The 23138-nt window shown below is 38.6% G+C and overlaps 1 protein-coding gene across 1 annotated transcript; it reads left to right on the top strand.

The window, feature by feature from the left end:
• The first annotated feature begins 3673 nt into the window (after nucleotides 1-3673).
• ccdc3b (coiled-coil domain containing 3b) lies at nucleotides 3674-13682 on the top strand. The gene is made up of 4 exons (XM_028003804.1): nucleotides 3674-4329; nucleotides 5787-5961; nucleotides 12585-12878; nucleotides 12983-13682. The coding sequence occupies exons 1-3, from the start codon at nucleotides 3929-3931 to the stop codon at nucleotides 12876-12878; spliced, it is 870 nt and encodes a 289-aa protein (XP_027859605.1). The 5' UTR covers nucleotides 3674-3928; the 3' UTR covers nucleotides 12983-13682.
• The last annotated feature ends 9456 nt before the right edge of the window (nucleotides 13683-23138 follow it).

Here is a 23138-nt window from a genome sequence, read left to right as displayed (position 1 = left end):
ACACTCCCAATATTTTCACTGCTGTTAATCTTTTGATTTACATTTACTGTTGAAATATAAAGCAGTAATTCGTTCAATGGTTGCTATGCCGCCATCTGCTGTGTATTCTCCAGTACTGCAGTTATTTTGCTACCATTCCGGACAATTTAAATGAATTCATTTATAAGAGAAATTAAACGAACACATATTGAAACACTTCTCTCCACTTCCTGCTATTTCTACCCATTTTAAACAATTTAGACCAGTTTGTCAACACCTAGGCTGTTCTAAAAACTGGTTTCTTTTTTATAGTGGATAACAATTAAAAATACCGATTGTGGTAATCCTTTCTTGGACTCTTACGAGTGGAGGATTCTTGCCTCTGCATCTTCAATTGGTTTGCTCCTTCCAAACCCGCTACTTTAAATGAGATAAAATACCTAAAGGTGTTTATACCTCCAATCACACTTCAGTTCCGGAGCTGAAGCGTCTTCACGCAGGACTCCGCCGCCCTGTTTTTTTACGGAATGAAACTTTTAAGACGGATTTAAGCGGCTGCTCGCTGGACTCCGCCATCCAATTATCACAACAGCATAAAGTTAAAACCGTTTAGTTTCAGCTGTTAGAGCCCAGGATTCACAGCGTTTCTTACACAGGATTTCTTTTAACGCGAACGCCATCAACTCATTCACGCTTTTCTTTTAAAAGACAATTTACTCTCAGTAAACGGAGTCCCGTCAAGCGTCAGATTCCAGCTGGTAAACCAAATACCAGTCCCGGAAAAAGATCTAAACTCATTCTGAAGAGTTTAGCCGTGCGCACGGTCCTTCTGGATTCGGTCTCACCCGCTGGAATCCTTCAGGATCCTGGGATCCGGCTTCGAAGGACCAAATTAATGTCAGGTTCATCTACCTAAGCATTCTCAAACTGAAAAAGAAGAGAGAGACAAGTGAGTTTTAGATTTACTTGCAATGAGAACGGACAGCAGCGTGCTTTAGTTACAATCTACCCGCTCTAAAACAGCTCCTCCCAGAGACTTTCTTTTTATTTCCTTAGGGCGGTCCTAGTTACAGAGCCTATTCAGGGGTCTCAAACTCCAGTTCTCGAGGGCCGCAGTCCTGCAACTTTTAGATGTGCCTCTGCTGCACCACACCTGAACAGAATAATTAGGTCATTAAGGCTCTGGAGAACTGATCTACACAAGAAGGAGGTCATCAAGTCATTTCAATCCAGTGTTTTGTACCTGTGGCACATCTAAAAACTGCAGGACTGCAGCCCTCGAGGCCTGGAGTTTGAGACCCCTGGATTTGGTTATCTTGAGTTAATCACATAGCAGCTGCTTCTTCTGTTCTCTTGAGTCACAGGTGTGTTGCACCTGCAAGCTGCCGTAATGTAGAATGCAAAATTCAGAGTTCTTGTTTATTTCCTTCTGTAGAAACGATGCAGGAACTGATGAACCCACAGAACAAGGAGGTGTCTTGTGCATCCCTGTCTCATGTACAGTTCCTCTGTTTCTGGTTCATAAACTTCGACCCTTAATCATCCGTCAGTCATCACTCTTGCTGCAGACCATCTGGTGTCAGCTTCCAATTTGACCCGTTTAGATGTCTTCCTGCAAGCATCTCTCACTAGGCACAAATTCCAAAAGCAAACAAGAGTATTTATATTTGTAATTAATTTAAACGCATCACTATCCCACAAACATCCTGTTTCCAGCAACCCAAAATATCCTTTACTGTTAAAAAAAAACCGAGGGTGGCACCCAATACGCCAACGTTGAATCGTACATATGCATAAAAATTCTCCCTACTTTCTGACATACTGATAGTTCCTCTTCCTGGATATTTACCCTGACTGGTTCTTCCCTTTGCTGGACATCTTTGCTTTTTTCCGCCAGTCTGGATTCGATTCTGTCATTTTTAATCTTCAGCGATACAATCTGTTTATTTAACTCTTCATTTTCTCTCTCTAGCCACTCGAGTTTTTCTGTTTTTGCTCTTAATTTGTCCGCTGCAATGTTTCTCTGTTTTTTCCGGTCCTCTTCCAGTTTATCTTTTATTCTTAATTTGTCTTCATTATCACATCTTAGCTGGTGTATAGTTGCATTTTCTTCCTCCAGGTCCAGATTAATTTTTCTGATTTGTTTTTTGTAAAATGCATTTGATTTTAGAAGTAAGCTGTTTTCCTCATGCCAGTTGTGTGTCTTGTCCGTTCTGTTTAGTCTCTCTAGTTTAATCTTCAGACTTTCTATGGTTTTCTGAAGCTCTTTGTTCTCTTCCTGCAGCTTGCTGCGGTTCTTCTGTAATTTGTTTATTTTTGTCAACACAAAATTATCCTCTTCCATCTTTGCTCTCTGGTTCAGACTGCAAATGAATTTCTCTGTGGAATCTGGCAATACAAAGGCAGCCGCCAGTGATGTCATAGACAGGATGAGTGACATCACTATGACATCAAAGCCACAAGAAGTCTGTTGGGTGTGGGGGAGGGGGGGATGTTTTTTTTAAAACTTTAATCACAGACACACTGTACAACGACAGAGTGAAACATTTGTTCTGCCTCCAGAAAAAAACCAAATACAGATAAATATATTCAAGATGAAGAAAAAGCTACGGGGCTTCGGTTCCCAACTGTTCATTCAAAGCAGTACAGAGTTCAATTGTTTTAATAGCTATTTTCTGTCTTTGATAGTCTGGATATAAAACTTAAGTTCATTGTAAAATGCAGCAAAGCATGGCTTCCCCTACCTGGAACAATGAATATGATATTTAAATAGTGACAATAAAGGATTTATGAGAAACTCTGAACTGTTGGGCTCTTTGCACCTCAGCTTCCGCGTTCGGGGCAAAGCGGCTCAATCTTTACACTGGGCGCATATAATAAATTAACCATTTCTTTATTTACAGAGCTTTTTTCAAAGAGACCAAAATAAAGTGATAGGAAACACAGACTGTAAAGCAGAAAACAATAGCAAACCACACAAAAACTATATAATTAAATAAAGTAAACTCAAAAACTTTGTAAAGTTGAGTAATTATATGAATAAAACAACTAAGTATGGTAAATACACATTTTCAGTATTATGAAATTATAAGTTAAATTAAAGTACAAAGAAACTAGATTTAACATGATCATTTTTAATTCAGTATAAATATTCTTAATCACCTATACTTAAGCTTTTAAGTATATACCGTAATTACATCAATGTAATCGTTCTTTAATCTTTCACTATGATAATTGATACGAGACTGTAACTGCACATTTTCTTAAAGATGTCCAAATATGCTATCACCATCTTAGTTTTATATGAATCTTTTTGTTACAAAATCTTTTAAGAGCGTTTAACTTTTCAAGACTAGGCTTAAAACTGACCATATTAAGAGTCCTTCCTTTTTGATTGACATTAACGGTAAGAAAAAGAAAAAATGATTGTCATTATTATGAAAGCTTAAATTTTTCATTAAAAACTGAAAGAAATTAACCCAAACACTGTCGTTCTCCAAGATGTCCATCAGAGGGCGCCAGTGAAATTTGATCTCTTTAATTGTTTAATATTTAAACTGTTCTAAGGATTTGTTGAAATGAATTATCTTTTACATAATGTCAGACTATTGGGAATAGTAAAGGCTCTTTTTTTATTACATAGTAATTTAGAGAAACTTTTATTAAATGAGTTCACACAAATTTATTTCCCTTGCTGCTTCTCGTCTTGTCTCAGAGGTAAGAGGCAGTTTTTTGGAGAGGATGCTGGTGTCGTGGTTAGGCTGCAGCTCTGCTCGGACAAGTTAGGATTACACTGACTGGAGCGGTCTTCGGGGCTTCTTCATCTTGCAAAATCCTGCAACAAATCTGGAGAAAAATTATTTTTGCATAACTGAAAACACATGTGAAACACCTTTTGCCCCCCCACTTAATTGCATCCACCCGGAGTCTTGTGCGCCTTTATGCCTTTATGCGCACAGCGGAGCGACAGATGTGTCCTCTCCGTCGCATCATGTGGATTATTCTGGGGTTTGTTTTGGCAGCTGGCGGCACCGATGGGAGCTGGGGATGTCAGTTACCCCACGACTGGAGACCGCAGACGGAAGCGTGCCGCGCTGAGCTGGCGGAGATCATCGTCTTTGCCAAGGTGCTGGCTCTACACAAAGAGTCCTACAGCGTGTACAACTACCTGCCGTGGCAGCACGACACCGACCTGCTCTTCTCCGCAGAGATCGAGCTGCTGTGCGACCAGTCCTGGGGCAGCATGCTGGAGGTCCCCGCTGGCTCCAGGTTCAACGTCAGTGGCCTGGGATACTTGCCTTGCTTCTCCTACAGCGTCACCGAAAACAACAACTACTACTTCTTTCTAAGGTGAACAGTGTCTACATCCTCTATTCATGGGCCATATTGAGTTATTAATGAATAACCACCATGCATGCATCTGGGGTAAAGTGTTATGGCACCCGAAGGAGTGATATGAATCAGTTTCTCCTGAAGAATGTTTTGGGGGGGGGGAAGGTGTTCATTTCCCCTTTGCATTATTCCACATATGTTTAAAAGGCTACATCATTTGTTATGTTTGGAGCGGTTTGCCTCCAACACTTTCATTGTGCAGACTTGCTGTCCTAATTTGACATGCATGACCCGGTTGCATCCTCTCACTTATGTGTTCACTTTTGTTTCTTAAGAATTTCTGCGATTAATTTAACCTTTTCTGAAAACTGTTCTGCCATATGCACAAATAACTAAAAAAAATAAGACCCATAACATGTGTTCAATTACTGCCATTGAGTTTAGCAATAGTTACTTACAGAAGACCTGTTATCAAGTCTACAGGGGGCATTTTTTTTCCTCTCCCCCAAAGCATCTTCTTGAACAAAAATAGCTTCTCCAGTCAATCATGAGTACATGCTCCCTAGACAGGATAAATCACAGCCTAACACTGAAAAAATCATCGAAGGACATCCCTCAGGATCCATAAAAATAGACAGAGTGTGCTGCTAAATCCATACGTTTGCTGAAAAACATTTGGCCCACTTTTTGCTCTCTCTGGAGTTCTACTTTCCCTGTTAAAGAAAACGTCATTGCATTAATGCTAAAAATTATCAATATGCACTATCAGTTACTATACCTGATGTTCTTTGGGTTCACTTTTTTTCTCAGGTTTTTATACTCTACCCTGAATCTGCAAATCCAAATACTTTTAGTTTCTGTGATTACATCTAACCTTTGACATCATCTGCTGAAGGAAAACATGAGCTCTCCCTTGCTACTTCAACATACTAACGGCACAGCCTCTGATAGGGACGGCTAGGCAGTGGACATTCCCCGAGGGGCTTGAAATGAAATCCAGATGAATAACACAAAACCTCCTGAAGATATGAAACACACTTCATAAATCCCTCTCACCTTGTAATTTACTGGTTGAGTCATCCACATGCTTCTCAGGGTTTTATAATATTAAATCAAAGTCTGCCAGCAAATTACATAGTTATATTTTCTTCCCCCATTTTTAAACATTAACAGGTATATCTATGCAATGAATTGGCAGGTTACTTGTGTGAACTTTCAGTTTTAGCGAGAGCTCAAAACACTCTTGATCATAGTTTTTTTTATTCCTGCATGTGTATGCTACCTTGTTGTTGTCACATTACTTAAATTTTATTGAATTGTACTGGACGTTGGTCGCCACCTGTTGTTTTGATGTGCTATACAAGCAAATTCATATTGACTTGTGTTTTCATCTGGATTTAGTCAGACATGCAAACACTTTGACTTTGTTTTTTATTTTCTTTATTAAGCCTATTTGTGCTCTTTATGTCATGTAGGATGGATGAAAACTACAACATTATTCCACATGGAGTTAATTTCCAGGACCCCATCTTCCCCGACACTCCAGAGAACCACCGCATGTTTGCCAGCCTCTTCCAGTTCTCCAACTGCACACCTGGAACTCAAGTCCACAGCTTCACTCCGGAGTGGGAGGCTCAAGAGGACAGCCGGGTACGTACGCACTGAAGATGGTGACTTACGCCTGTGGCTTACACCCAAGTTGCAAAAAGCAGAGACTCTAGACTTGACTTAGGCTTGCCCTGGTAAAGACTCTATATTTGATCCTCAGTCAAGTTCTAAGACTTGATTCCCCTAAACAGTCTATATCTTATGTATAATAAACGGTAAAAGTTAGCAAGTGCAGACCCAATCAGTAAATATTCATGTAAAAATTCCCTCTGGGTAAGTGTTGTATATACAAATGATTTGTCATGGTAATGTTACACGCAGAAGGTTTGGATTCTATTGTTTCTTGGCAGGAAAAGGAGTAAACAGCAACTTTTGACTTCCTCTGTTTTTATTTAATATCAGCAGTATTAAATAAACATTCATAGTCAGTAAGCCACTGACTGCAGGTTCTCATGTTTCAGGGTATGTTTGATGCGTAAACTAAGGACTGATATGAGCAGATTTCAGACGTCTTTAACACAGAACCATATATTAAATGACCAAAAATCATTTTGAAACAAAATAAAAATAATTTACCTTCGACATCTTACTCTTTTGGGATTAAGCTAGCATTGTCATGAAAACACTTTTAGCTCTTTAAATTAGACATATTCATTTAGAAATTTGACATTAACAGGCACTAATCTTTTTTTTACTAGGTGTCTATGAATGTAAATGCACTTTCATAGTTTTTCACTTTCATAACATCTAACTGAGGTAACCTTCAGTTAGATGTTAAAGATTTGTTGGCATGCAACATAGTGTGTATGCCTGTTGGTTTTTCTTACCATATCTTTGCTCGTTATGCATTTCTATATTTCTACTGGATAGAAGCTATTGTATGGAGTCATTTGAGGGCAGGTTTGTTTTGGTTTTAATCTGTAAAGCATGTTGTGTGCTAATTAAACACAGTTTGATTTCTTTACCATAATTCACAGCACGTAATCACAGTTTTGTTACTGAATTGAACATGAAAAAGATAGTGATACTGATGTTACATCTCCATGCGCTATACTGTATTTGGCTTGAACTTCATTTTTCAAATTCATAACCTACTGCATTTCTCTGGATTTGACAAACTACATGGCACAAATACGCAATGTTCAATCGTAAGACTTGGACTTAAACTTGAGACTTGGATTTACCCTTTAAAGACTTGAGTTGCACTCAAGTCTTTAAAGACTTGAGTGTCAAGATCTGAGAGATTTATCTTGACATTGACCTGTCCCTTAACGGTTTAAGCCTCAACTCTAGCCCTGGAATAGTTGGGACTTTACTTAGACCTCTCTTTAAAAAATCTAACGGCTTGATTTTGAATTACTCCTTCAAAACTTGGGAGCTAACATGGAGTTGGCCCTCAAGGTCTTGAAATTTGATCTCTGCTGTTGTGTCCTCTAATGTGGACACAAAAGAGCTAAGTATATAAGTTTGACTTTGGAAAGAGTCATTTGAGTCTTCTGTTTCAGGCATTTGGTCAAATAGCCCATTCTGGTATAGCTGTTACTGTTTCACAAACGTTTACTCTTAAAAGACCCAAAGGTTGGACATATTGTGGAGCACACAAAAAGGATTAGGCATTACATCTCTTTTTTTTCAATGAAAGGATGGAAAAAGCTGGCATGTCAAAATGTTCTTAATGCATGAGAAACCAGAAGCACTTTTCTTGAGGCTTGGCAAGACAGAGAACCTTTATTGTCTGAAGGAAAATTGAAAAAGCACAAGAGTCAATAACTGAATTATTAAGGGAATTAAAGCCAGGAATAGAGCATTCATTGCAGTATCAAATATACTGCTACACATAAAATACTTTTGAGACTTCCCACAAACCCTTGCACCTAATAAAAGAAGGACCCTATAAGGAGATGCCTACTTTCTTTTTCGCAATAAACTGATGTTATTGAGCGGAGTTGTTTTCCTATCTAAATATCACTGGTAATCCCTTAGTAGAAAAGTGTGTGCCTTTTCTTAAATGATGGTATTATATAAAAATAGTGAACTTGCTCCATCTAATATATCAGATTTAGTTCGGCCTTGTTTTTCCTCTGTCTACAATTATTTTCTGGATTTTCATCCAAAAAGAAATCTGCCATGGATTTCCGTTACCCTTTGGATCAGGGTTGTGATTATAAATACAAAGCTAAATCTTTTGAATAGATCATTGTTTCGATAAGTAATCATCTTCAAAATTAGAAACATGATGGTACTTTACCTTCTATAACTGGTAGATACTCTTGATCCAACTTATAAGAAAATGTTTGAGCTGACTGTGATTTAAATGGTAAATTGGGACGTTTTGTTTTTGGACTCTAGAGTGCAACATTAATAGCCATTAGCTAGACAATTGTTTTCGGTTTACTGTGGCATGATTCCGATTTTTTTACGGGGGCTGGAGTTTTTGAAACATGCTCTGCTGCAGTTGACTGACTTGGATTTGTTTTTAGAAAGATCTATGCCCTTGAGCTATTTAACTTTTGGTTTGTTTGAACTATTTAGGAGAAAATTATAGGTATTTTATGCTGTATTTACCTTATAAATACAGGGGGGAGATCCTTATAAACATTCCTACCCCTCATTAAATCTCTGACATCAATGAAAAACAATTAAAAAGAGAGGAGATAGCAAACAAAGCTTGCTGAGTGAGAACAGACACATTTCAGTGTGTGTGGAGAGGTAGGCAGGGCAGCACAGCAGTTAGTGGGGCAAGTATAAGGGCTGACCTTCTGGAAACAACCATACCACTGTGCCTCTTGCTGCTTAAAAACAGGACAAGTTATTTACTGCTAAGCAGACAAGCATTACATGTTTACCTGCAGTAGTAAATAAGCATTCACAACCACTTGTAGACTTATGCTGTCTTTTCATTTTTGACTGTATCCATAGCAAGAATTTTGGATCCAAATCTGAGAGAGATGAATGATGTCATTTTTTTCCCCCCCTTTTATCCAAAAGAGAGAACAAGTTTCCCGGTTGTTGCAGAGTATGTACAGACTTTTTTTACTTGAAATATGAAGCAGATAGAAGCAGTGCCATCTATCTGCTAGCACAACAGCTGGTCACCATGGAAACTAACACAGGCCAAAAAAGATACTTTGTTGACGAATAAAAAACAGAGATTTCCTAGGCAAGTCCATTTTCTGCAGACATTCACTGCTCCTCTCCCAATACATTACTTCATCAATATCCTCTGGACAATTTCGAAAAACAGTTTGTTTCATTCAGGGTTAAAACTAAATATTAGTTGCTTCTGAGTCCTAAGTAAACCTTCAATTCTGTAGCTACTAATCAGATTATCTTTAAATCATACATAATCCACAGATTCTTTCATAAGAAAAAACGTTTAAACGTATATGTTGTATAGGAGGCTAAAGAAAATCAGTAAGAACTAAAGTAGAAGTCTCGAAAATCTCACTGAAACATGGCAACTACTACCTGGCAGCAGCTGCTACCTTTATCTGAATAACTTCAGTAACTCTGACAGCCATAATCTTGGAGTGCTCCACCTCAGACTGAGTGTGTCCTCAAGTAAAAATCATTTCTGGGCACAAAAAACGTAAAGTTGGTAAGTTGTTAAATTTAACACTTTCTGCTTTTCCCTGTTTGGTGTCTAAATGTGATTCTTTTCCGTTTTAAAGTTTTGTACTTTCAAAGAAAGTCCTCCGGGACCAAAGTGAAAGCACATGGAAAGAGTGCACAGCTAATATTACAACAAGTAACGTTCTAACCAATGATGTGGGTCGGCAGCTCATTTTTTTTTACATTTCCTCAAAACCTTCAGTGGTTGTTATCTGATGGCAGAGAATTTACATCGGTAGTCCCGCTGGCCCATGTGGAAGCATTAGAGTCTGCAGAGGAAATCTAAGAAACACAGTCAGAGGCATATGGAGGTAATTTTTTTTGTTTTAGCCAGGAAGGGTCCAGGTCTTTGGATCATCTGTCTCAGGTTCGCGGGCATGTTGGATTTCGGCTCACAACAGTGTCCCAATGAAACAGGGGGACTTTCCTCAGCTGGTTCACTGTGTTGTCAATGAAGTATTTTTATAATAAGAATCAGTTTTGCATATCTTTATTCTCGTCTGCTCACATGGAGTCAAGAGTACTCAATTTTTCATTAAAATCTGATTCTGCATCGCCTTTTGTTTTTTGATGTGAAGTTGCACAAGTCCGAAATCAAAATTAACCAGAGTCCAATTTATTTATTAAGCTCATTTAAAAACTGAATGTTTGCCAAAGTACTGTACATACTAACAAAAATAGATTAAAAAAAAAAGAAAAACAAAACACAAAGAAAGATTCAAAAATACTACACAGATAATACAAGCAAGTCAATTCGCAACTGATTAGAAACAATTGAAAAAAGATGTGTTTTAAAAGAGACTTTTGTAGAGTCTCAAAATTAAACACAGGAAGAGAAGATGCCTGTCTGATGTTCGTTCCACAGGTTGGGAGTCATAACAGAAAAAGTTGAGCTCCTTTAAACTTCCACAACTAAAAGCAACTGGTCAGCTCCTAGAGGTTTGCAAAGAAAGATACAAAGTGAGAAGATACTAAAAGGTACAGAGGAGAAAGAGACCAGGACAGGTGAGATGTGCTCATGTAAGAAGATGCCCCCATCAACACTTTGAATAAGTTGAAGAAGAACTAGAGATGATTGACTGACGCCAGCATAAAGTGCATTGCAGTAGTCGAGGGGATGTATTACTCTCTCCAAGTCATGCCTAGATAAACCTAGTTTAAGTTTTGCTTTGCTTGCTTTAACTGGAAGAAACATTTTTGCAGAACAGATTTGTTTTATCAAATTTCAACGGAGTCCACAATTACTCCAAAATTGGCTGTTTTCTGTCAAATGTATGACTCCAGAAAACAAAATGTAATAGGCAGGTTGCTTATTAGGCCTGAATATAATCACGTGTTTTACTATCATTAAAACAAGCGTTGACATCGTCAAAGAAATCCAACAGGGACTGGATGACGCATGGATGTTTGGGTGCTAGAGAGAGCAATGAAAGAGAAGGTCATGTTTTCTCTGATGTAAGGAAAACAGAAGAGGACCGCAAGAAAGAGGGGCAGAGGCAGCACACAAACTTTTCATTACTAACACGAAACCTTCCATCACTCAGAGAGCCAATCCAAAGCCACTCCTTTTATATCCACTCAGTGCTCCGAATGAGAGACAAGACAGGAGTATCGAACTCTGCTGGAAGATCCAAAAGCACAAAAGTCACAGAGTTTCTTACACATCTTCGTCTGCAGCTACATCTGAATTTGGCTTTTCCTCACTTTCACCACACACTACTTTACACAAGACACATGAGAAACAGGATTGCCTTCACATTGTTCCCCTTCACTGTTTTTTGTTTCTCTTCCCAAATCCCTTGTTTTAAGCTGCAAGCATCCAAAAATAACCCTTTTTTGGCTCATTCTTATACAAACATGGGAATATCCTGGAGGACTTGTGAGCTGTTGATACAGGCTCTGGGCCCAAAGAGCCTGTCAGCAGTGTTCCCTCATGTGACTTACACAAAGAATAGGCCATATCCAAACAGCAGTTCTAGATCATACATGTAACAAAAAAGTTGTTTTCTTTTTCATGACTTTATGGGGTCGGCCCTAGCCCTTAGCAGGTCTTAGCAATAGTTTCCAAGTAACCATGTGACATCAACTAACAGAAACTTTGTTTAGTTGATCTAGTCATGATTGTCACAATTTATTTGTATTAGCCCTGAAGTTATGACTCTTGTAAATCTTCTAAATATCTCTACTAATACTAACACTAATATCTTCAAACTGAGCAAATGGTACATATCAGTAACACTAAACCAAAATCCATAAAATTGATACTGGTTTTACGAACTCATGGTAAATAGAAATTTAAAGATGCGTCCAAAATTTTGGCCTGGTTTGGTTTTGCTTCCAAAATGCTGTCGCCGAAGTTTATATTATGTCAGATTAGCAGCACATCAGATTAACAGCTGAGACATGAGTGTTACAGAGGGTGGATTTCAAAATCTATTCTTCCCAAAACGGGTGACACACACACACCCCACACAGGTGGATTGAAACAACAAACAACAGAACATGAAACATGTCAGAACAAAGGAATATTATGGCAGCATTATCAAGAAAAATCTTTCATTTCAGAATCACATCATTAAATAAGGCATTGCCATATTTTTACTAATTAATCAAAGCTTCACCTTGTTATTAAAGTAGCAACTACACATTTTAATGTTGTCAACCAGCAGGAAAGAAAAATATGTCTCTTCATGATTTTAGTCAGAATGTTTATAAAAATCAAAGTTATTCTGATGCAAAATAATATCCTGGAGGAAACACTGTGCATTGCAAAGAAGAGATTGATGTTATTGGTGTCCCTACATACAATTAAAGTGGTCAGTATTCAAATATACAAATAATTTTTCTGATTTTTGGTTGAAAACAGCTTCAAAAGCTATGTTCTTATTTCTTTCCACTTGAATTATGTGTCACTTTCCTTCCACGTCACAATTATTCACTACTGTCATTTATTCACATATGCCATGTGAGTTTCCCCTATTTTTACTAAAAAATTGCTTTGGTGGAAAGCTTGAATAAACAACACTCTATTTTTTTTTTCTGTCTCTTCTCAGCTGTTGTGCTCCACAGTTCAGAAAGCTCTGTTTGAGGAGGAGGAGCGAGTGAGGACTCTCTCCCAGAAAGTGCGTACGTTGGAGAAAGCCAATGGCCACCTGAAGGAAAAGGTGAAGACTCTGAAACGTCTCTTGCGTCTGGCCCAACGAGAAACCACGAAGGAGCAGCAAACTCTCAGCCTTAAACAGCTCCAGGAGTCACAGGTGGCCCAAACTCACCCTGACCAGGACACTACCCAAGATCAAAAGAACCAAGAACTTAAAAAAGTCCCACCCAAGAAGCTAAAAACCTAGGTACTCCTTTGTTAAATAGCAGCAGAAATACCTATTTCATTGTCTTCAGTGATAAATCACACAATATAGCTTTTGATGACTTTTTTTCTCTCTCTCTCTCTTAGTGCTGGACACATCATGCATTGTATCAATATTATGACTTTGGCTATGAAATGCAGAACATGACATATACTAATATGTTAATTGTGAACACTAAAAAGATTGTGATATATGGCTTGAATGGTGCTGCCTCATAACTCAAGATGCTTTGCGTTGTTTTAGTTGAGCAGGTCTGTCTTTATGGCTTTTCCACAGAACAAATCTCCAGGACATAAACCAAGTGGTGGAAGTGTTTGGATAAAAATGGTGTAATGCTATAAATATGTAAAGTCCATTTTTTTAATGAGACATTGATGAAGAAAAATTTCTTCTGTTCCATTCTTTTCATTTATGTTATTATTCAAAGTTAAGCCAGTGTCCATACACAACATGTTTATATATAGATTTGTATTTTTTTTTTTACATGTGAATTTGCCACCTTTGGCTTGCCATAGCTAAAATCACCCCACATTACTTCTGTCAATAAATCACTTTTAAGTGATCATCTTTTTCTTTTGTTTGTGTTGTATTTGGTGCGGAGCATCATTTGTGGTATAAGGCTGATTTATTGTGTGTCAGAGATGAAGGTTGCCTTTATGAAGCATTCTGTGATTGCTTTGGTTTTTGCTCTGTTTCATTTATACCCTAAGCTTTTCCATTGCTGCAATATCTTTTTATATAAAGCGGCTTTGAAAAAATAAATAAATTATCTTTTTCAAAAAAGTTGTCCTCTGCTTATTAATGTCATGCGTGACATGCTGAAATTTAAAACAGTTTTTGTTATGAACCTTTACAGTGATATCTGTGAAATGTAGCATTCCTCTTGAACACTACTTTCAGTACAGAGTGCCAGCTACTGTATATCCCAGTGATATATTAGTTTGAGTCTTGTGCTGGTGAAGATTTATGTTTTTAACATTACATTCTCTTGTCTCTCACAGTTCTCCAGATTTAGGCAGTCAGCAAGAAATAAAAAAAAAAAAGGTTTTCATGTTCCAATCTGAGTCAGATGTGATTCTTATGATTTGTTTCCTGATATTATTGCACTATGGGTGTCAACATAAGTTAATGTTCAAAAATCTGGAACATTAATATTCTAAGATGAATGTGTCTGGAAATATGTCTCGCCAAGAAAAGAAGAAAGCAACCCCTGACAGCTGTGAGCGCTGTTAAACTTTTGTGAAAATTTCAGAACCCTGTAGGAATGTTCCCATAACCTCTATGTTTTAAAAGGAAGAGATGATACATGCATTAAAGTATGTTTAGTGCTCTTCACAGCCTATGAAATTATAAGTGTCCGAGAACAGGTACAATATCACAGGGCATCATTAATCCGAAATAAAAACTAGCCCTGTGCTGGCCACGACAGCATTTTCTGACCGATGTGAAATATTTTTGACTAGTGAAATTTCCAACAGTTTTCAGGAAACCTAAATCAAATTTGCTTCCAGGGCTCAGTTGTATTAAACATTAACGGGGGCATGCAGCTCTTTACACAGGAAGAGAAGAAACAAACACAGAAATGGAGGGGGGAAAAAAAGTATGTGGGCTTTGCAGAAATGCTTAGCTTACTTAGCAAACTATTATTTAGTGACTCATTTAAGCCCTAACGTCAAGCAGGAAGATTTTGGTGGAACGGTTCATCGCTGGTTGTCCGATTTGTTGGCCGTTTGCCCTCCCCATGAAACGCTTGCATTGGACGACCTAGCCAGCAGCCTGGACCCCCTGGATCTGGGCCAAAGATGATATACGCACGCTGCTTTCTCAACACAAACCGCTGCACAGAGCAAAGCTGCAAAACAGATGTCAAACAATGTGGCTGCTTAGAGGTGGTCCCTTTGAGGAGGCTATTTGAGCTGGCTTTCTGCTGACATGATTTGTTCATTTACCCTTCTTTCATGTTGTCAGATGCTGTTACCTCCTCTATCTGGTTCTGGTTTTACTTCTTCCCTTAAGTAATCCAGCAGAATCTGACCAGTTAAGATATCCTTAAGTTTGCGATTGACAGTCAGTAACTTATAGTGTTTGGCTCCATATGTCCTTCTTTCACATAAAAACGCCACCAAATGTTTTCAACTCAAAACTTCAGGAGTTGACATAGCTTGAAGTTAAGGTGGCTTTTGTTTTAACGCTAGCATGGTAGCTGTAGCCCAAACGTTGTTTCTATCTCCCGTTATTTCAGATTAAAACATTGTAAATGCTCACTCACGTTGTTCAGAATTAAGCAAAGAAGTAAAATATTGCTTAAGTATTTTTTGGGATTGTAACGATTCTGTGTTTTAGTGTGTGATCCTTTCTGTTATATGTAGTGTTATGGGCTTCCCCTGTCTGACTCTGCTGGCTCCAGCTCACATGTGATAGGCCTGTCATGTGGGCGGGGGATCGGTGGAGCGGATACCCCACTTCCAGTACCAGGACCGGTACTTCCGGTACCAGGAAGTTCCAGTCCTGCTACCGGAAGTGGGGGAGAGTTCAGAGGGGAGTTAGCCGTGAAGCTATCAGTTGAGTGTGCCCTTTTGTGAGCTGCAGCCTCAGAAATAGCAGCTTGTACTTATTTCGAATAAACCCTGTTGGCGTCATTACAGTATTGTGCATAGGTTTGAAAATAAATTAAAATTAACTGTAAAATCGGTACATGGTAATAAAATAGCAAATGTTAAGGAAAAAAAAAACTTGAAAATTATTTACATATGTTATAGCTTGGGCCTTGCCAAAGCGTAATAATCAACAACAGGAATTAAGTTAATTATTGATATTTATTGTTGAATACAGGAAGGATTCCCCGCTAGCTTTATCCGTTCGTTGTCAACCCAACATGGGGATCACGCCAAACAGGATAGAAGAATTCAGGGAAGTGCCACAAAATAAACAAAAAACAAAACAAACAAAATGAATGAAAAAGTTGTCAGCCCGCCCTCACAAGTACTACAAGCAGAAAAACGATCCTAACTGGGTGGACTAGCAAAAAATAAAAAAAACAAACGCTAAAAAGACAGCAGGAGGCAGTGCAAAAACTGTAAAACAAGGACACTAAAATTACTGAATGCTTATTAAATTATTTTAAGCAAATCAACCTAAAACATTAAAACACTGCCTACCTGCATCGCATAAAACACTGCCAGATCAAACCCTTGTGTAGCCGATCTGGTGCAAACCTAGCAAATAAAACAATATATAAACATACAATTCATTCTAATTAAAAAGACCAATATATAAAACCTACCTGCGGCGTCCAACACCCACGCCGAGGTAACGCTACCGGCCGAACACCATCAGCAATACAGTCCTATATAAAAACATCACATCAGCACAACTTACTTAAAAGAATCACTTTAAAACGATTTCCCCCAACCTACCACAGCCAGCAAACAGCTTGGGCCCAACACACAGCCGGTCTAACACACGGGACATTGACACCTGGACCCCACCCTTCCAGCTTCCCTTTTATGGAGGCACAGGCTGGAGAGAGTGCGACACCTAATGGTGCCACCTGTTACACATAAAAGGTCTCACAATTCAAGAAGTAAAGGTGGCAAGAATAACAGGAACACAGAATAAATGCACTGCTGTCCACAAAAGGAACATGCACACATTTCTACAAAGACAAAAGTACCAAAATACTGTAACTCTGAATTTCAATCCATTTACGACTTTCATCCCGTTACAAACATACACTTAAATGTTGAGATTTTACATGACAGACCAACATACAGTAGTGTTTAGCTACAAAGTGGAAAGAAATGAATGTATAATTTTCTGTATTTTTACTACAGAAAATCTGAATAGTGACTAATGGATTTGAATTGACTCTGATAGCCCCATGATAAAATCCAATGCTTTCAGAAGTCAGGTAAGTAGTGGAGTCCACCCTTGTGTAATTCATTTGCAGCGTATTAAATGCAGCTGTTTTGTGAAGGCTTCAGAGGTCTGCATGAGAACATCAGTGAACAAACAGCATCAAGAAGACAAAAGAACACAGACCAGGTAAAGGATAAAGTTTAGGTTTTAAAACATTCCAACGCCGCACATCTTGCAAAGCAGCGTTTGTCTTCTGAAAAAATTAGAGTCCACTTCAATTGATAAGAAATGAAGGATAGCAATATTCTGAAACTCAACCAACTCAACTATTCTGACCTTTATTAATGTGTGGCAAAAAGAAAGTTTTCTTTACAAGAAAGTCATAACTATGACCCGTATAAAATTTTACCACAACCCGTGAATGTGGCGTACATGTTGCAGACGAGGCTCTGGTCAGACAAGATCATGTTTGAATCTGTCCGGCTACCTTGCAAAATGCTTTGTGTGCAAGAACACAAACTTGTCACTTCCTTTCAAACGCAACGTCCCAAAATATGAAACCTGGTGGTGGCAGCATCATGCTGTGGGGATGCCTTTCTTTGAAGCTGATTAGAGTTGATGTGACAATGAATGGAGATAATAGAAGGAAATCCCAGATTAAAACCTGACACAGAAGATCAACTTAAAGCAGGATAACATTCCTAAACATACTGTCCCAACTACAATAATAGAACTTAAAGAATACTCGTGTTAAAATGGCCTGGTCAATGTCAAGACCTAAATTAAGCTGACCATCTGCTGTAATAATTGAAACCTGATGTTCACAGACTCCCACCATCTAATCTGACTGCTCTTCAGCTATTCTGCAGAATAATAGTCAAGAATTTTAGTCTCTAGATGTGCAAAACTGGAAGAGACACACTCCATGAGATCTGGACCTGGAACTGAAGGTAAAGGCATTTAGACATTTATAATTGTGAAAATATTTTAAAACCAGGTTTTGTTTTTGTCTTTTAGTAACACACAACTTTGTACTGTTGTACCATCATAGTCTATTAAATACAAATAAAATTCTGACTTTATACAAAGTGACAAAATCTGGGAATTAAAAGAAAATGAACTAATGTAAATGCTTTTGCAAGGGACTGAAAACCGCAGCTGGTATTATTTTTAGATCCCAGTGAAAATGGGTCTCCAACAATGTTTACAGACAAATTCAAGTTCAGTGTTGCCCATCATCTTCTGTTACAGATCCTCAGATGTTGCATATGTTTTACTACAAACCTCTGCACAGCCAGCCTTGTCTGGATATCCCAGACAGAAAGGAAAATGCAACACAGGCATCTTGGCGACCCACAACAAAAGCAAGCACTGCTCCAGATAAAATTGTTCGGTCCATTAACGGCCCATTGAAAGTTCAGATGACTAATTAAGAGTGCACTGATTTTCTTTTGTGTGTGTGTCTTTGCTATAAGTATATATTTCACCTCCCTGCTTTCAAACAAACGAGCTGATTACACAACATTTATTTCTGACAAATTATCCTTCATGAGGCTCATTCTCCCCCCCCCCATCTGCTTTTCCTTTGTGAGGGAAAGTTGATACCTTCTTACCTGAGCTAATCACCATTTCTTGGTTCCCTCTCCCAAGTCCCTTAATCCCCTCTGCTCTTTATTCTTCACTTGTAAATGTTCCTGCAGTTATTGTGTTTGCTGTAAAGGTCTGCAGGGAACGCAGGAGGAGTCAAAGCTCATATGTTTGTTGTTATCTCTGACAATCTGTTTTTGTATCTGGTGGTCACACGTGGGAAAGCTTTAGGGTTGCCATATTTCCCTTCTTGGTTGTTTGGAGATTTGGAGGGACTGTTCATCAGCAAGGGGGAGGGGCGGTGCTGTGTAATGTCTGGATTGAATTTAGTTGTTTTTTGTTTTTGTTTGTTGTTTTTTTTGCCATGCGACTTTCAGGTTAAGTTTACATTGGCTTTTTAAATCAGAACTATATCCCATCATTCTGGATGGATGTCCAGTAAGATTATTCTGACTAATTGTGAGCTCAAGGGTTAGGACATGTTAACCGATATGTTGGAGGTTAATTATAAATGACAGATGAACTAGTTTACAGATGCAGCTACTTCAGAGAGAATAGTGGAGGCTGAACATATGAGAAAAGGTCAACTTGAAAATGAAAGAGCTGTTTGAGGGTCCAGCACTCTGATGATGAGATCATTGGGGGATATTTTGGAAATCCTTACTCTCCAAACTCTCACAGAACATAACACAGATACCCAATATCTGATGAATGCTTAGTGTTTAGCCTGTTTAATCATAGGCTGACAGTTGGCAGCGCTTTAGTTGATTGATTCTGAATAGCTTCATGAAAAATAGTTGAAGACTCAAAAGTTCATGAGTCCCTTGTCTTTCCACACTTTAATTAAATGGCAAAACTGCCTCACTAATATGCAGTCACACTCTACACAGCTTGAGCTGATATTGAAGCCAGGTGTGCTGAAGCAGAGAGACATCGACCAGCTGAAGGCCTCTGAGACCACTGGGCCACGGTTAAATGAGAGGAACTTTCTCTGGGATCTTTAGCACATTGGTATGTGAAATGTTAAAGAAAATGAAAAAAGTAAAAAAAAAGATAATAATAAAATAGATAAACCATTCAAATAGGTGAAAAATTATTGGGGAGGATGTGAGAAGTATTAGGCAATGTTTACAAGCCTGTTCATGCGGCAGCTGCTGAAAACAGATGGACATATGTTAGGGTCACTTAAATGACCTTTTCAAATCCTCTCACTATGGGCGGTGCCCTTTTGTCTGCCATACTGCATTTCCCTGATTCCCAAGACCAGCTATATTTTTCAGACAGATGTAGTCATCAGAGATCTGTACTCCAAGAACTTAAAACAATAAAATAAATAAAATAAAAAAAATGTATGTAGCACATGATGGCTGAAATGCAGCCGCTATGCTGGGAGGAAAATATTGTTTCCATCATATCTTTCTGCTTAGCTGAGCATGGCGGACCTGATTTAACTCGCAGCTCAGCAGCGCAGCTTAAACTTTGGAATGAACAGATCCTGTAAAACAAGCCTGAGCATAATGTCTGAGCATGAATTATCCTTTAATAAAAGGTTTCCAGAATGACACTTGGCAATTGTCTTGAACAAAGAGCGAGTTTCCCATTTTATTTGCAGTAAAAAAAAAAAAAAAACTGGGAGTCTGAAACTGTAACAAAACAAGTCTAGATGCCAAGAAACTGGGAAAGGCTACATATCATGACACGCAGCGGTTGAGAGTATTTCATAAGGGCGCTCATTCCCTGCTACAGGCGTAATCTGTGGTAACCTGGAATTTCAGTGTGCATTCGTGTTTATACTCCTGATTTGAATAAATGGCCCCACAAACTTGGTCACATTCCTTTTTGTGTATATGACTAACTGACTAAAAGGTGCAAAAACAACAACAAGAAGCAAACAAACAAAAAACAAATGAGAATGACATTGTTTTCCATTTTTCCAGCTCCTTTTGTTTTCTTTTTCTCTTGCTGTCATCTCAGAATCCGGTCCAATATATTAATGCAAGTTGCACACATGTCAAGTTTCTGGCAGTGCATGACCCTAATTGCAGGCTGAATTTTCCCAAAAGTGGAAAATTAGTGGCTCTCCTCATTCTGCCAGATACTCTCCATGTCTCATTTTTCATCCTTTTCTCCATCCTGTTTATAATCACCAACTGTGGTTTGTAGAGTCACTCAGGACCTCGAGGGCCTGGAGCCTTTCACAAACTAATGCTCTGCCTTTTCAAGAAGATGTACAGCTTTCGGTTCTCAGACCTACAGGACTTGTTCCAGACTGTTTTAGATACATTGCATTCGTTATTGGACAACCCGTCTCACTTTTAGACTTGAGTTTTTCTGTACACACCTAAAGAGTTACGCTAAGATGTCTGAAAAAGCAAGCTGCACATCATTCCTTCTTTGGAAGGAGATGGTGATCTCACTGTTTATTTAAGTCTCGGTCCCCCTGCTGCGTTCCAGCACCTCAAAAGGACCGTTTCTCGTGCAAATTGAAACAGCCTGCGATTACGTTTTGCACTATCGCGGAGGCCGAAGGAGGTATGGAACCGGGGAAGAATGTTTTGGTTTAAACAACATTAGCATGTTGATTATTGTTTGGAGCCAAAAACTGCATTTGGCTGAACTGCTTGGGGTTTGTTTGACCCTGTGCCTAATATAAATGTGCCAGCGGCATGCAAGGAAAATATGCTAGACATCAGCTCAGGATGAAAATATGTGTCCTTCTGTTGAAATTTGTTGCTTTTATCACAAAGAAAACCCACGCATTTTCTATTATTTGCTCAATAGATTTACAGTGCAGTGAAGACCATTGTGCCCTCTTACAGATTTCTACTTTTGAATTTTTTTGTCACACTTCCTCCAAATGCATTTTAATGTCAGAAAAAGAATTAACCTACTTACATCTAAACTGCATTTTTAAGCAATGAATAAGATCATAACATGGCTGAATGACAAATAGGAAACACCCGCTGGACCTAAAAACTGAATGTGGTCGCTGGGAAACAACTGCAATCAAACATTTCTGATAATTGGTGATAACGTCACTGTGGTGGAATTTCCTTTCACTCCTCGTTTTTATGGGATTGTTTTAGTTCAGCCACACTGCTGGGAGTTTTGAGCACGAAACGCCTTGTTAAGATCACATAAAAGGCATCTAAATTAGATTTAAGACCAGACTTCAAGTAGGACACCTCACGAGCATTTTTTTTTTCTTTTTCAGATGTAAATTCACTGATCCGCTGAGTGAGGGAGGCTCAGCGCTCTGTGTCTCAACCTGAGCCTCTTCTGTGCCTGCTGCTCCTTTGCTGCACTGATGACCGACGTGTTGTGTGCTGTGCATCCACCCTTCTTGCCACACTGACCAAAAAAAACCTCACTCACCTACTTGAAAATGCAACTACAAACTATGGGTTAATCCTTTAGTTGATGATCAGCTAAAGGATGATGCATGTCTCAGATTCTGTTTCAGGTTTCTTCTATCATCCTCCATTTATCCACTTTCTGTGTCTTTAAGCAAGACACTAAGCAAAAGGCTGTCGGCAGGAGCAATAATTCAAAAACAGTAAATGTCCAAGTTGTTAAAAGAACTTCGGAAAGCCTCGACAACTATTGATGAAGACATTTTTTAAGGATTACAAGAACATTTAGCTTCTTGGAAACAGAAGCATGAAGCGGTTTGGTGTAAAAAAAAAAAAAAAAAAACCTGCATGTAAAACTTGCGTGAAGAACAGAAATACAGCATTTCCAGCAGTGGAAAGAATGTTGCCAGTGAACATACAGCTATTATGTTTCCCTCTTTAAATCCTGTCAGGGGGCTGGTCTAAAGTGGTACTGATGCAGAAAAATTCCACTTTGTTGGCTCAAAAGAAAAGCAAGAGCTCTGAATTTAAATGTTTCATTCTGGTCTCATTCACTTTGAGGTGGCACCCTCATTTATATTGCAAACCTCAACAGACAAAACATATAAGTGTTCACACAAACACACCCCTGCATGTCTCATTTGTATCTACATTGTTTTTCCTCACAAGGTAGATCATTTCCAGTAAGCATATTTCTAAATAATTTCTGTTGGTATGTTGTCAGCCAGCCTTATCTGGACACAAAAACAGATCCACTCATTTGTTTTTCTGTAAGAGGATTGACGCAATAAAACATCTTAAATAGCAGAAACTCATTCTGCTTATGGCAGCACTAGTGTTGATGGACGGCAAACACTTTACGGGCACAGAAACCTCCCGACAGATGTTAACACAATAGCCTCCTGGTGAAAAATGTGAAGGTGACATAAAAGTGGTGTGTGAGGTCATACATGAAGGAGGTGGGGGGGAAATAGCCCCAATTATTTAAGTTTATGCAGCCAAGGTTGAGTCAGTAGATACATTTGTACTTCCTAAGCCACATAAGCTCATAAAGTAGAAAAAAGTTATTAATTTGGAGAGCTCTAAAATTCAGGGTTTGCTATAGTTGGAGTGGAGACAAAAAGGTCACTCACAAGCCAGCAAAACTCCTCCCAATGGCGTTTTCTTTTTTTTCTCCTTTTTGCAAGTTGATGTTTTCCTTGAACTTTCATGTTTAGTTACATTATAAACACAAACCTCAAGATATTCTATTAGATAGATTATCACAAAGTATTGTGTTGGATTATAGTACTTGTGAAGTGGGAAAACATGCGAAATGTGCTTATTCGGTCCCCTATATTGTAACAAGACCCTCTGTAACCATAAGATTCATTTTCCAGCAGGACAAAAACTGTCAACATGCAGCCGGAGCTACAACGTAACGATTTAGATCAAAGAATATCAA

The sequence above is a fragment of the Xiphophorus couchianus genome, chromosome 20 (genome assembly GCF_001444195.1).
Source record: "Xiphophorus couchianus chromosome 20, X_couchianus-1.0, whole genome shotgun sequence".
NCBI classification, from domain to species: domain Eukaryota; kingdom Metazoa; phylum Chordata; class Actinopteri; order Cyprinodontiformes; family Poeciliidae; genus Xiphophorus; species Xiphophorus couchianus.
The sequence above is the reverse complement of the archived record's forward strand: the minus strand, read 5'-3'. Positions and strand labels throughout refer to the sequence as shown.